The following is a 16153-nucleotide window of genomic DNA, read 5'->3' as shown; positions in this document are numbered from 1 at the left end:
AAAAACACCTTTGGCAACAGGAAACATAGGCATTTTCTTCAGTTCAGAAGTGCATTTCTGAAATGTGTCCCTGTTTAACTTTTATAAAGTCAGGGGGCCCCAGACACTGACAAATGAGCTTCATTACACTCAAGGCTCAACATATTTGCTGTGACAATCTGTTTCACTTGAGGAATGGTATTTGCATATGAGGGGAAAAAAAAACCCAGAATCAAGATTCCTATCTTGTTTTCTGGTTTCTGTTACATTAGTTCATAAAAGTTCACAGAATTTTAGATCTGGAAGGAAATTAGGTCCTTTGAAAATGAGGAAACAGAAACCTAGAGCTGAGATTACAAGGCCCTTGACTTGTCCAGGGGTAGACAAGGCTGCCTTCCTTCTTGCTGGTGTTAAGGGGGCAGAAAACAGCACAGGCTTTGAAATCAAGCGGAATGCACGGTCAAATGAGGCTCAGTCTCCAATCTGCGACTGGATCTCAGGCTAGAGTTAAGCTTTCTGAAACTCTGTTCCCCGTCTGTAAAATGGGAACACTATTCCCACTGTGAAACTTAGAAATACACATGCCATGTGCCTGGCAAATGACAGGTGCTCAATAAAGGATACTGAATTCTATAGTTATGAAGTTCAATGTTTTTCTGTTTCTGCTAAGAAATATAAATAACATAAAGTTAAAAATAAATCCCATTTGGCTTTTTTTTTTTTTTTTTTTGTGGTACGCGGGCCTCTCACTGCTGTGGCCTCTCCCGTTGCGGAGCACAGGCTCCGGACGCTCAGGCTCAGCAGCCATGGCTCATGGGCCCAGCCGCTCCGCGGCATGTGAGATCCTCCCGGACCGGGGCACGAACCCGTGTCCCCTGCATCGGCAGGCGGACTCTCAACCACTGCGCCACCAGGGAAGCCCCATTTGTTATTTTTAAGGAAGGAATTAAGATTTGCCGGTAAAATGGATGCCGATCCTGATCCTGATTTTTTCTAAGGTTTTAAGTATACAACTCCTTTATAGGCCAAGTAGACCAATCTATTCTATAATTTGTTTGATCCGTTTGGTCTTGTCAATTCAATCAAACAAGTGATCAGTATGTTAGTATCTGCCCTATGGAACTGTCTGGACTGAATTAATTCTCCTTTTCATTATGTGTAAACAAGACCAAGTGGGTCTTTTTTTTCATGCAATTATATAGTGGATTTCTTTGATGAAAATAATATTTGCTACAGCATATAGCGTCTTCCATCTACCACACTTAGCTCTAAGAGTTTTATGGATCTGAACTCATTTAACTTCGACCCTAACTGTAGTTGCTGTAACCAACCTCACTTCACCCAGAGTTAGTATGTGGTGGATGGAGGGGGGATTTCAACCCAGGGAGCCGACAGTCCTAACCACTACCCTACAATGCCTCTCAACACCTTAAATCACTGCTTTCGTAAACCAAGATATCCAGTCAGAACTGGCCAAGCAGACTGACAGAATATGAGCTAGTACTCACAGGACAAACACTGTGTTAACCCAGAGGCTAGCCCCTCTCCTCTAGAAGTCAAATGTAAATGAAGTTAAAAATACCTTATAGGGCTTCCCTGGTGGCGCAGTGGTTGAGAGTCCGCCTGCCGATGCAGGGGACGTGGGTTCGTGCCCCGGTCCGGGAAGATGCCACATGCCGCGGGGCGGCTGGGCCCGTGAGCCATGGCCGCTGAGCCTGCGTGTCCGGAGCCTGTGCTCCGCAACGGGAGAGGCCACAACAGTGAGAGGCCCGCGTACCGCAAAAAAAAATAAAAAAAATACCCTATAATTAAAATGTACTTTACTGGAAGTAAAAAGTTCAAGGTCTAAGGATAATACTCTATGTGGCTGAGTTTATATTTCTATGTAGGGACAACGTTTATCTTCCTGGTTCTGGTTACCTTTTCCTCAGTTTCTTTTGTAGACGCCTTCCTTTACCTGTCACATAAATGAGGGGTCCCCAACCCCCAACCAGTACTGGTCCGTGGCCTGTTAGGAACCAGGCCACACAGCGGGAGGTGCGTGGTGGGAGAGCGAGCAAAGCTTCCTCTGTATTTAGAGCCGCTCCCCATCCCTCGCATTACTGCCTGAGCCCCGCCTCCTGTCGGCATTATGGTGAGTTGTGTAATTATTTCATTATATATTACAATGTAATAATAATAGAAATAAAGTGCACAATAAGTGTAATGTGCTTGAATCATCCCCAAAACATCCCCCGCCCTGGTCCGTGGAAAAATTATCTTCCTCGAAACCAGTCCCTGGTGCCAAAAAGGCTGGGGACGCTGACATAAATATTTACTGAGATTTGGGCTTTGACATCTTCTCACTTGCATAGGTTCTCCTTGGTTTCCACAGCTTCTACCACAACTTATAAGGGAAAGATTCCCAAGTGTCTACACCTCCGTCTCTCTCCCAAGCACCATGGAAGGGGAGACAACATTTCCAGTTGGCAGCCCGAAAGCAACCCCATGTGACCAAAACGTTATTCAGCATCTACCACTTAGATGAGACATGTTCCTCCTTCTATTTTGATATCTGGAAAAAAGACAAGCCCATCTACTCAGGTATCAAGTCATACATCTCTCCAGTTGGCGAGATTTCTTGAACTCTTTCCTATCGGTTATTTTCTACCTGCCCCAACCCGATTATTACATTTGCCAGTTCTGCCTTCCAAATGTCCCCTCCAGTTCATCTCCATGAAGATGGTCTGCCTCTTTTTAGAGTTTCACCACCTTTCACCAATACCAACATCTACTGCTCTGTTTTCCTGTCTTATGTCCTGCTACCTCCAGTTTAATTATTAATGCTCCTGTTAGAAAGCCAGTCTTCTCACTGGCTTTCTAACAAAGCAAAACTTTAGTCGACTTTCAAGAAAGACTGGGAATTCCCTGGTGGTCCAGTGGTTAGGACTCCATGCTTCCACTGCAGGGGTCCCAGGTTTGATCCCCGGTCAGGGAACTAAGATCCCGCAAGTCACACAGCATGGCCGAAAAAAACCAAAAAACAAACAAAAAAAGATCAGTTCACATTATGATGAAAATCCTTAAAAATAGGCCATTTACCAATCACTTGCTATCTTGATACTTCCAAGTACCTTAATGACCAACTCTAAACAGGTAGGAACCGCTAGCTAGACCTGCATGGAGTGTGGCCCTAGTGGGAGAGACTGGCAGGTTATTAGCAAACTTGTCTGAGACCAGGTGTAATGACAGCAGCACAGGTTCTAGAGAAACCGGAGTCTGCATCACAGCTCCACTCCTTCCTTGTTCATTCCATGACAGTGGACAAGTGCTCTAACCTTCCAGGGGATTTACAGATGTGATTAAAATATGTAAAGCACTAGCAGAGCGGGGCACTGTGCCTGGGACCCGACAGGTCCTCAGGAAATATCAGTTCTCTCTCACTGCTGGTCTCCATGTCTGTTCACAGCATTCCTTCCTCCTAACCATGCACCCCAGATGTCTTCAAAGTCTCCCCTTCCCCTGCCCTCACGTCCAAGCAGATGCCATGCCCTCCTGTCTCTACTGCTCCACTGTTTCCCACATGCTTTCCTCTCTGCCCACTGTGCTGCTGCAACAAGGAAACGTCCAAGTGTTCCAGGGTCACGGAGGAAAAAATTCTACCTGCCCAGGGAAGGAGGGTGGTCAGAGAGCTTCACAGACAAGGTGACACTGAGGCAGTTTCCAAAAGTAAATAGGAGTTTACCAACTCAAGAAGTAAGAATGGAGGTGCCCAGGCAGGCCATTTCAGGTAGGTGCAAGAACATACACGTGAACTCCATACAGCTGGGCATGTCTGGAGGCTGCTTCATTTGCGTGGGTGGGGAATGGGGGAAATTGGGACGGGGTCAGCAAATGAGGTTTGACGGATGAAAAGGAGTCAGATGAGAAGGGCCTTGCATGCCCAGCTTAGAAACGTGTCCCCAGATTCTCTGGCCATAACAGACAATGCCCATGGTGTTCTTTTGTTATTCTGCTTGTATCTTTATTATATGACTTTGTAGACCTGGCCTTCGTTGTGACTGTTCAATGCATCTTACCTAGTACACTTATGGAGAAGTTCATTGAAGATGGGGGTTCTGCCTCTTTCTGCCTTTTTCAAGAAAAATCTATAGTGCCTTGGACATGGAAAATGCTCAATAAATATCTGTCTTGTTGAATCTGTCTATGAATAGGTCCTTTCAAATAAAAGACTACGTTTTACTAAGTATTTAAAATACGTTCCTAAAAAGATTATTTATACTATCATTATAAAAATGATGACAAAGGGCTGATAAAATAATACTTTTACTCCAACTTTTTCTGCATTATATAAATATTAAATTGGTTGAGTCTGAAGTAAAGAGATTATATAATTACAGCTGATTGTGACGATACATTAAATTATCCAAACTTTTTTGCCTTGAACCTACTGCTCATATTAATAACATATATCCACATCAATATCCAGGCATACACAATTTCAATTCAACAAATAATGATTGGGTCCTTACAATGTGTTAGTCACTGTATTCACTGGGGATATAACAATGAGGCCCCCTGTGGTAATTATGCAACAACTTGCTATATTTATGTTCAAAGTTAAAAAAATAGGAAACCTGAGATACACTGAGTTAAGTAGCTTGTCTAAGCTCACAAGCCAGTTAGGGGCCACAGGCAAATTTCTGTCGCCTGACTTCAAATTTAGTGCTATTTCTATGATAGTTTCCTATTTCTTCACAGTTACCAATATGGAGCGTATCTGTGAGCTCTCTGGCCAAGATCCGCAAACAGCTTATTTGCAGAGGATTTTTACCTGAAAAACGTCAGTTTGTTCTTCAGTGATTCATTATCCTGGCATCGCTAAGCCCTATGCTTTATCTAACAATGAATCTAGACAGAGGGTCTGACGTGGAGCTTTATATGGAACGAGTTATTTAATTAATGAAGATAGATGTGAAAGTATAAGTAGCACCCCATCGCCTGAAGGTAAGATCTAGCAACCCCAAGACTTGTGAACAAAAGGCCACCAAGATGCACAGCTGTCACATAGCTCATGATTTTCTTTGTAGGATATCATCAAATCATTTCAGAATCTCATCCAATAAAATAAGATGTCAAATTAGAAGCAAGAAATATAGGAATAGCAATGAGAAGTAATGAGACAAGAAAGAAAGTGAAAAAGCATGGAATCCACAAGCATTTTGGACTGGGGTGTATGTGTGTGCGCGCGCGCACGCATAGTCATTATCTGATGTTAATTATAGCACGTGATATTAGTTACAAAGTCTTCATTCCTCAAGGGAAGGGCTAAATAATACATCATCTCTTTCATTTGTAAAGGTAGGGAAGGACATATTTTAGAGACGTTTAAATAAAAATTGGTTAAAATTTTTAAAGCATCCATGAGTTAACTTCCTTGATGTGTAAAATTCAGACATGAATTATTTTTGCTAAAGCCAGACATAAGAAACGTGGCTGCTCTATATTTACTAACTTTTAGAACTTTGGTGTATTGTTTTCATATGAATTCAAGTGATTATTAGACAAGATTGGCTAAATGAGCCTCAGATTTATTAGAGAGCAGGATACCAAGTTGAAATTTTCAAATTCAGATTCACCTGAAACAACATTTTTATAGGTCAAAACTACTTATTTAAAAATCTGGTTTTAAATCTTTATCTTGCCGTTTTCCTTGTTCATCATTAAATTATAATATTCTGCAGAGCAGTGATCATCACGCCCTGTCAAACGTACCACTAGAGGGTTCTAGCTGACTCTTCCTTGGACCCTCTTAGACTAGACCCAACATCTGGTTGTAGTGCGCCATCTAGTGGTTGTAAGAATCACTGGTGCCTGAGCGTTATTGGCTTGAACTGCATTTTAGAAAACACAATGGCATACATTTTTAGAAAGTAATGGCATACATTTTAGAAAGAAAGCAATATCAAACTCATAAAACCATTTTTTCTAAAATTCATATTTAGATCACTTAATAAGTAATGAAATTCTTAAAGTGAGGGAAACTCATTGTATTAATACATAGTAGTTACGTTTAGCACAGATTTAAATGACCTTTAATTTCAGTACACTGCATATTCATTTAAATACACTGCACACTGCTTCATGCAAAGGAAACACACAATTTAGACCAGTGAGTAGGAACAACGTACCTGCTGACAAAGGGGCGGATGCGATGACCGAGATATATTTTTTTCCTTCTATTGAAAGTGACTTAAACAACTTACTACAGACAGGTGTTAGTAGGCATTTAAAAATATTTGGTCAAACCTGTATGTTATTATCTAAACTGCATATTTATGAAACGATAGTTAATTATTTTTAAAAGGTACTCTTCAGCATGTCTTTTTTTTTTTTTAACTCTAAATTCCTTGTTAATATATAGGAAATGATCCTCTTTCACGCTCCTACAAATATGTTTAATTTACTGTACGTATAAGTCCTAAACAGATGACTGATCATGTACTAATAAAGCACAAAAGATCAAGTGTTAAAGGTAGAATTAACGTGACTTTCTCAAAGAAAGTGTCTTCTTGTCCCTTGCTCACCTCCCATCGCCTGTATAGTTCTCGTAAGTCATCTGTTATAATCCCAAACTTCACATTCATTATTACTGGTCACACACAAATAACTTACGCAATATGCCTGAAGCAAAGGTAAGGCTAAGAAGATATTTATTAAAATCAAACAAGTCAACCCGAATCCCTATAGAACTAGTGTTGATTTTACTTTGAACCCGAAGTTATGAAATCCTGCGTGTAATTATAAATCAGAAACCAGTATGGGCTCACTTTGAACCAGTGACAGCAAATCAAGCAAATTTCATTCTTTCTTTTTGAAAGTACTGTTATTTGACTGGTAGTTTAGGAGACTCTGCCTTGAGCAGAGTAAGTATTTCTCTGCTAAGTGGATGGATGAATTTGGCATATCTGGGTTTGGAGCAGGAATTTCACAAGGACTTTCGGATGCAGCTGTGAGATCAAGAAACATGGACTGGAGTAGGACAACTAAGTGGATTCTTAGCTATAAGTAAATAAATTAAGAACCACTTGGATGGAAGTCTCCAACATCACATCTCAGGGCTTTTTCCTTGAACCTGTTCTACTTAGTACTTGGAAAAATGGAGAAGCTGAAGGAGAAAGCTAAAAAAAGTAAAAGCAAGGTGGGCAGGGAGCGCTCCAAAATCTTTTCAATTTATTAGAATAATGAGCCCAAGTCAATAAAATGGATGCAGTATAATTATTTCCCAGACTTGAAAGGGTATGTGCAGCCCCCATAGTAATGACTCTGTCCTGTATCTCCCACAAGAGGTCACCCAGCCTGGGGCAAAACACCTCAGTGATGGGAAACCCACTATTCCCAAGGGAGCCATCATCTGAGGGACAGGTTCAATAACAAATACAACACTGTGCGTTTAAGTTGAAAAGAAATCCGTTATAGGTACAGGGGATGGGAAGATCCAGTTTTCAGCAGTTTTTGATTTAGATGACCTAAACAGAGTCAACTGCTAAAAGACTTATCATCATCTTTATGTCTATTAAGAGACGTCCATTAACAAGAGCTCTTCCCTCAATTCGTGGTGCGAAAACGTTAAAAGATACTGTGATATGTTGGCATATAGGAAAACGTGGCTGAGAGAACAGCGGGTGTCTAGTTTGGAGAGATGAAGATACCAGCCGTTCATGACAGTGCTGAGAAGAGCACCAGGGTGCCGGAAGTGAAATTTACACTGTGATGGCTCGAGCGATTCCCTTGGACAACGAGACAACGGGAGCCAAACAACGCCATCCGAGACAATTCAATGCTGTAAGAGACGAGGACTCCGCCCTCAGAAATGTCACCCAACTTGTCTTGCACAAGAAAAAGCTCTCTGTCACGCGAGGCATTTAAGGAGAGATGGGAAATAATACTTGACCGGGAGTCACACTCATACCAAGGAGGTAATGACACTGGTTATTGTGTGGATCAAATGAAAGAAAAAATATGTTAAGTGTGCAGAATACTGCATAGTATAGGGACTGGGTCTCTGTGAAAGATGACACCCAAGGATCCCTCTAACTAGGAAACCAACTAGACTTGGTGACATATAAGGTCCATTCGGACCCTAGGAGTCGATGATTTCATCTTATTAATAAGCCAAACTAATTACTTCTGCTTCAGCATTAAAGGTTTATATTGCTTTGAATTATAATGCACACATCACATCTCCCCCACTTTCACAATCTATATTAAAACCTATAAGATGCAATCCTATCATGCCATAACATTCAATCCTTTAATAGTACCTCATTAAAACTTTTCCTCTCTTTCACTGTTCATCACTTGCATAAATGAAATAGAGGGTACCTATGTGAAAATGGGGATAATAAGTATTTTGGAAAGTTCAAGGAAAACAGAAGTAACTCAAAATATACAAGGATTCACTGAAGAAAGGTCATTCTTTTTTTCCTTTAACTGAAATGCTCCCATAAGAAGTCAGTAATATGAGCTGATCATACTTAGTCCTCTGATTTGTGTTCACTGTCTACTGATAGATGAAACATGCTTATTCAACTTTCATGTCTCTATATGCATTCTTGGCCTTAATGAGAAAATCGAAGACACAGTATTCTATATAAAATAGATAACCAACAAGGACCTACTATATAGCAAGGGAACTATACTCAATATTTTGTAATAACCTTTAAGGGAAAAGAATCTGAAAAAAAAAAAGGTATATGTGTATGTCAAACAGAATCACTTTGCTGTACACCTGAAACTAACACAACATTATAAATCAACTAACTTCAATAAAAACTTAACTTGAATATTAAATGACTTAATTTTTCAGATCCAAAAAAAAAAAAAAAAGAAAGAAAATTGATTCAAAAAAAATGCCGACCCAACGGGGAGGGCCAAAAAAAGGGGAGGCCCCCGTACCCAAAAAAAAAAAAAAAAGAAATAGTGCCGAAGAAATAGATGAAAACCTCTCCTGGGAAAGCTCTGGATCAATGGAGAGGAAAGAATTTGGAATTATGTAGAAAAGGGATAAGGACTGGGGATAGGGAGGAAAGATGGAAGCGACAGTTTTCACACTGCGTTGAATTCCCTTAGAAACAGTAATAGTATTAATGTATTATATAAGCAGAGGTAAACTTCAGATTCTATAAAGCTTTTCTGACTTCAGGCAAGCATCCCATGCTATAACTTCATCACACACACAAAAAGATGTCCCATCTTAACGATCAGAGTCATGAAAGTCTCTGTAAAGCAGCTTTCAAATAATCTGATATAAGCACATGACTCAATAAATGGCAAAGAATGACGATTTCAATGATTTTGCTACCTCAGCTGAGAAACAGTTTATACAGTGTGGTCGTCTCAATGTATCTGAGATGGGAGCACGATTTACGCAGCCCCACAGGAGTCTGTTACACGTGAAGCTCCCAGATAGAGGCAGGTGCTGGAGGCTGACTCCTGTCGAGGGTAGTTACTGGCTCTATAGCACGTTGCTACCAGGAATGAGTGTGAATGAATTTCTCTCTTCTCTCTGCTTCTTTGAGGTTCACACATTCCAGTCACCAGTCACTTTTCTGACCAAAAAGTTCTGTAATTGGGGGTCTCTCCTTCCACCTTTGGTCTCTTCCCAGAGCCCCCCATTGATGGTACCCAATGGGATCCAGAAGCCAAGGAAGCCAGGGGATGCCAGGTGAGGGACACACAGGGTAGAGGATTGATGGGGTGGGTAGGGAGCTAAGTGAAGAGTCACTGGCTTCTTTCCTGGGTAGGTGCATGGGTGAATGGATGGTGACAAAGTCAGCGGATCACTTGTGATCTCAATTTCCTTCTTTGCAAACTGTGAATACGAAAAATCCTCTCCTTATACAAAAAAATACCAGTGAGAATCAAATGGAATCATGTGGAAGTATTGCTTTAAACTCCCCACAGTGCTATGTATATGTCAATCTTATTTCATTTTTTGGGGGGGGTTATCTGTTTGGTTATTTGGGGGATGAGATCAAGGGGAGAAAAACATGATCTAAGTGGTGGTGAAAACGATAACTTTAAGAGAATGATTTTGTTCAGCTTGTTTGGTTGGTATGTTATGTGGACATTTTAAAACCTAATAACTAGACAACGATTAAGTGGCAACGCTGATTATGAAAAAGACTAGACCACCGTGTTCGTACTATTATTTTAAAAGTCCTTAAGACACAAAAGAAATACTTCTTTGCTTGCGAAACTTCACGAAGACTTAGGCCTTTTTTCAACTGAGAGAGGGAATGTACTCCACTCGGAAAGGAACATATGATGCACATGTGAGGGGTGAGCACAGAACATTCCAGCACACTCATGGCTCCAAAGCCAAGCAGCTGGCCCTTTCTGGACTCTCAGCGACCCTCAGGTGAGACGCCCTGCAGAGCTGTACCTGTATGTGTCCTTCGATGAGCCTTCAGGTGAGAACTTTTTGTGTACACTTTGTTGCATCCCTCAAAATCACATCTGTGGATACGCCGTTTTCTGGAGTCTGGGGATTCAGACCTTCTCTGGCGTCTTGTGCTCTCAATACTAAATGGTGAGATTGAACTGGAAAAAGAAAAAGATTTAAATGGTGAGCAATACAGCACTCTGTTTGGTTCCATTGCCATGACACCTGAGGCTCATAGCCTGCAGCTTCATACAGACTCAAGGTCCCATGTCCACATTTCCCGCTGTCACCTTCTGGGACACATTTCATTTCTTAATCTTGAAGGCAGGCAGCTAGACCTATTTTTGAGGAAACACTCTTAGGGAGAGAAAGACATGCTTAAAATAACAACAAAATGACAAGAACAAAAACTAAATGAAAGCAGTGGTGAGTGAGTAGATCCCCATCATCAAAAGAAATAATCTGGCGGTGTTAAAACTATCCCTCAAAGTTTTGAACTTGTGAAGACACTTACAGAGCATATTTGAGGAAGACCTGCCATAGACAAATGACAAAATGAATGCATTTAATAAGTAACACGAGGGTCTGAATTGCATGTGACAACATATACAATCGTGTAAAATCACAACGTAATTTCAAAACAAGTAAGGTCGGGTTGAAAGAAATGACATCAGTACATCAACAACATGACTCATGACAAGCTATTTCAGTTCTGCAAAATGCACCTGACATTTGACTTTTCTCGTTGGTGGTTTTTCACGGTGAGGAATAAAGTTCACTGTATTGAAAAATTAGCTGTACCACATTATGAAAAAAAGTTTTAACTATGAAATTTGGCCCTGACTTTTACATTGTTTAACCTTAATGCCACAGTAGAAAAACAGGATTAGTTTGTAATGTCAGGTAACTGATTAACATGTACTTCTTCCAACCTTAATGTCGTTTGATTGAGATAGAAATGAAGAGCATGACTCATCTTCTTTAGTTATTCATGAAGTTCTTGAAAATTACAGTGAAATACACTACAAGAAAGAAATCACCCATATTCCTACTATAAAAAATTTACCACTATTAATACTTTGACATTACTTTCTTCCAGGTTTTCCATGCTTTGATGCTTTTTAAAATTCCTTTCTATTAATAAATCAATCCTTGAAAAACCTGAACTCAACAGATAAAGATACCCCCCCACCTTCTATCATTATCCTGGTCCCCTCTCCTCTCAGGGAAAACCTCTATCATCAGCTTTCTTTAAATTCTTCCAATTCTTTTAAATCATGCTTACTGATATATATCTGCATTCATGGAAACTCATTATATTGTTTGGTGTTTTTTAAGAGACAAATAAATAATATGCTGTTCACATCATTCTGCAAATTGTTCTACCCTTGACTTTTGTTCACTTGACACGGAGGATCTGAGATCTGTTCACATGGATACCCTGTATTGTTTATTTGAAATGCTATATACCACAGTTCATTGATTCTAAGATGAATATTTTAATATTTTAATGTCTCTAAAAGCAGGATGCTTCTGACATTTGACAGCTTGTCATAGGTTGACATACTTTTTTTTCTTTCTTAGTGGTATATAAGGTAATGGTGTATTTTACAATAGATGGTGTTTTAACCTAGATCAGGAGTTGGTAAATTGTTTCTGTAAAGGGCTAGATAGTGAATATTTTATTTTGACTGAGAGTCATACAGTCTATGTTGTAATAAATCAACCCCGCAATTGTAGCATGAAAGTAACTATAGATAAACATATAAACAAATGAGTATGGCTATGTTCTGATAAAACTTTATTTACAAAACAAATAGTGGGCTGTAATTGATCCACGGGCTGTAGTTGCTTGATACTTGACTCAGATGAAATACGGGAGTAGTCCAAAGAATATCATCTCAGCATTTTAAAATCCATTTCCTAGGTGATGGACATATAAATTATTTCTAATATATTTCACTATAACATTGCTCCAGTGAACTTGTTTTTTTTTTTTTTTTTTTTTTTTTAACATCTTTATTGGGGTATAATTGCTTTACAATGGTGTGTTAGTTTCTGCTTTATAACCAAGTGAATCAGTCATACATAAACATATGTTCCCATATGTCTTCCCTGTTGCATCTCCCTCCCTCCCACCCTCCCCATCCCACCCCTCCAGGCTGTCACAAAGCACCGAGCCAATATCCCTGTGCCATGCGGCTACTTCCCACTAGCTATCTACCTTACTGCGTTTGTTAGTGTGTATATGCCCATGACTCTCTCTCGCCCTGTCACAGCTCACCCTTCCCCCTCCCCATAACCTCAAGTCCGTTCTCTAAGAGGTCTGCGTCTTTATTCCTGCTTTACCCCTAGGTTCTTCATGACATTTTTTTCTTAAATTCCATATATATGTGTTAGCATACGGTATTTGTCTTTTTCTTTCTGACTTACTTCACTCTGTATGACAGACTCTAGGTCTATCCACCTCATTACAAATAGCTCAATTTCGTTTCTTTTTATGGCTGAGTAATATTCCATTGTATATATGTGCCACATCTTCTTTATCCATTCATCCGATGATGGGCACTTAGGTTGTTTCCATCTCCGGGCTATTGTAAATAGAGCTGCAATGAACATTTTGGTACATGACTCTTTTTGAATTTTGGTTTCCTCAGGGTATATGCCCAGTAGTGGGATTGCTGGGTCATATGGTAGTTCTATTTGTAGTTTTTTAAGGAACCTCCATACTGTTCTCCATAGTGGCTGAACCAATTCACATTCCCACCAGCAGTGCAAGAGGGTTCCCTTTTCTCCACACCCTCTCCAGCATTTATTGTTTCTAGATTTTTTGATGATGGCCATTCTGACTGGTGTGAGATGATATCTCATTGTAGTTTTGATTTGCATTTCTCTAATGATTAATGATGTTGAGCATTCTTTCATGTGTTTGTTGGCAGTCTGTATATCTTCTTTGGAGAAATGTCTATTTAGGTCTTCTGCCCATTTTTGGATTGGGTTGTTTGTTTTCTTGTTATTGAGCTGCATGAGCTGCTTGTAAATTTTGGAGATTAATCCTTTGTCGGTTGCTTCATTTGCAAATATTTTCTCCCATTCTGAGGGTTGTCTTTTGGTCTTGTTTATGGTTTCCTTTGCTGTGCAAAAGCTTTGAAGTTTCATTAGGTCCCATTTGTTTATTTTTGTTTTTATTTCCATTACTCTAGGAGGTGGGTCAGAAAGGATCTTGCTTTGATTTATGTCATAGAGTGTTCTGCCTATGTTTTCCTCTAAGAGTTTGATAGTTTCTGGCCTTACATTTAGGTCTTTAATCCATTTTGAGCTTATTTTTGTGTATGGTGTTAGGGAGTGATCTAATCTCATACTTTTACATGTACCTGTCCAGTTTTCCCAGCACCACTTATTGAAGAGGCTGTCCTTTCTCCATTGTACATTACTGCCACCTTTATCAAAGATAAGGTGTCCATATGTGCATGGGTTTATCTCTGGGCTTTCTATCCTGTTCCATTGATCTATCTTTCTGTTTTTGTGCCAGTACCATACCGTCTTGATGACTGTAGCTTTGTAGTATAGTCTGAAGTCAGGGAGCCTGATTCCTCCAGTTCCTTCTTTCGTTCTCAAGATTGCTTTGGCTATTCGGGGTCTTTTGTGTTTCCATACAATCACAAGCACTGAAATTGAAACTGTGATTAAAAATCTTCCAACAAAGAAAAGCCCAGGACCAGATGGCTTCACAGGCGAATTCTATCAAACATTTAGAGAAGAGCTAACACCTATCCTTCTCAAACTCTTCCAAAATATAGCAGAGGGAGGAACACTCCCAAACTCCTTCTACGAGGCCACCATCACCTTGATACCAAAACCAGACAAGGATGTCACAAAGAAAGAAAACTACAGGCCAATATCACTGATGAACATAGATGCAAAAATCCTCAACAAAATACTAGCAAATAGAATCCAACAGCACATTAAAAGGATCATACACCATGATCAAGTGGGGTTTATTCCAGGAATGCAAGGATTCTTCAATATACGCAAATCTATCAATGTGATAAACCATATTAACAAACTGAAGGAGAAAAACCATATGATCATCTCAATAGATGCAGAGAAAGCTTTTGACAAAATTCAACACCCATTTATGATAAAAACCCTGCAGAAAGTAGGCATAGAGGGAACTTTCCTCAACATAATAAAGGCCATATATGACAAGCCCACAGCAAACACCATCCTCAATGGTGAAAAACTGAAAGCATTTCCACTAAGATCAGGAACAAGACAAGGTTGCCCACTCTCACCACTATTATTCAACATTGTTTTGGAAGTTTTAGCCACAGCAATCAGAGAAGAAAAGGAAATAAAAGGAATCCAAATTGGAAAAGAAGAAGTAAAGCTGTCACTGTTTGCAGATGACATGATCCTATACATAGAGAACCCTAAAGGTGCTACCAGAAAACTACTAGAGCTAATCAATGAATCTGGTAAAGTGGCAGGATACAAAATTAATGCACAGAAATCTCTGGCATTCCTATATACTAATGATGAAAAATCTGAAAGTGAAATCAAGAAAACACTCCCATTTACCATTGCAAAAAAAAGAATAAAATATCTAGGAATAAACCTACCTAAGGAGACAAAAGACCTGTATGCAGAAAATTATAAGACACTGATGAAAGAAATTAAAGATGATATAAATAGATGGAGAGATATACCATGTTCTTGGATTGGAAGAATCAACATTGTGAAAATGACTCTACTACCCAAAGCGATCTATAGATTCAATGCAATCCCTATCAAACTACCACTGGCATTTTTCACAGTGAACTTGTTTTGAATGTCTCCTTCCATGTACTTGCCTTTTAGGTTTTCAGTGCATCTTTTCACTTGTACAAATAACCGATTCAGTAGCCAAAGCTTCATATTATTAGATAAGATCAAATATAAATGATGTTTATCTACTAGTATCTTAAACAGTTTTGTGCAAGGTTTCTAGCAGTTGAAGGAAAGAACATATGGGAGAGCTAAGCCACTTTTTCAGCCTTCTTATCACTCAATACGGATTTGTGATTTTCCACACCATTGACTCAGTTGTAGGGATTGGAGCCTATTGTGAAAAGAGTCAAAATAGTGTGACAGGTGTGCCCGTGAGAGAACAGCTTTAGTCACTCCCAACAAGGTATGTGCTGGCATAGGTTGTGATTTTTGCAAATAATTAAGACTGTGTGTGTGTGTGATAAGAGGGCAACAGTCATTCACTTCTTGAATATCTAGTCATAAAAACAAATATGGATCTTGTCACTGGGGGCCCTCAAAAATAGAAACTTTCACGTTGTGGTATGTTTGACATCTTTCAAATTGAGAATATGATATGGTATTTCTTCCCTTCAAATTATAACTTAAAGGCTATAATAAGAACCCTCTGTTTTGTACAATAATTTCTACACACTAGTATGCAGAAGTCTAAATGTAACTAAGCATAATCACACACACATATTGTTTGCCCATAGTTGACTTTAGCTATTTATCTTGCTATGTATACATGTATACAGAGAAAAGTGAAAAATAAATCTGAAATAAAAAACTGAGTAACTACTAAGTAGGTCTTTAAGGGACTGAAGTAATGCTGCTATATAGTCAATCAACTACTGAACTATATGGCAGGCAGAGAAGGGGAAGCAAGGGCTATAGAATGGTATAAAATTACTGCACTCAGATTTCTGAATTTACATTAAATGAAGACAGGTTAGGTGG

General features: G+C 39.4%; 1 protein-coding gene across 3 annotated transcripts in view; it reads right to left on the bottom strand.

Moving 5' to 3' along the window:
• Positions 1–16153, bottom strand: part of KLF12 (KLF transcription factor 12) — a 454868-nt gene that overhangs the window by 7853 nt on the left and 430862 nt on the right. For all 3 annotated transcript variants that reach the window (XM_027116076.1, XM_027116077.1, XM_027116078.1), the window contains one exon: positions 10406–10563. In XM_027116076.1, the coding sequence (XP_026971877.1) occupies positions 10406–10563 (158 nt within the window). The remainder of the gene's footprint in view (positions 1–10405; positions 10564–16153) is intronic.

This window comes from Aethalodelphis obliquidens, unplaced genomic scaffold (assembly GCF_003676395.1).
Source record: "Aethalodelphis obliquidens isolate GAN/ISIS:26980383/991018 unplaced genomic scaffold, ASM367639v1 scaffold15, whole genome shotgun sequence".
Taxonomy (NCBI): Eukaryota; Metazoa; Chordata; class Mammalia; order Artiodactyla; family Delphinidae; genus Aethalodelphis; species Aethalodelphis obliquidens.
The sequence above is the reverse complement of the archived record's forward strand: the minus strand, read 5'-3'. Positions and strand labels throughout refer to the sequence as shown.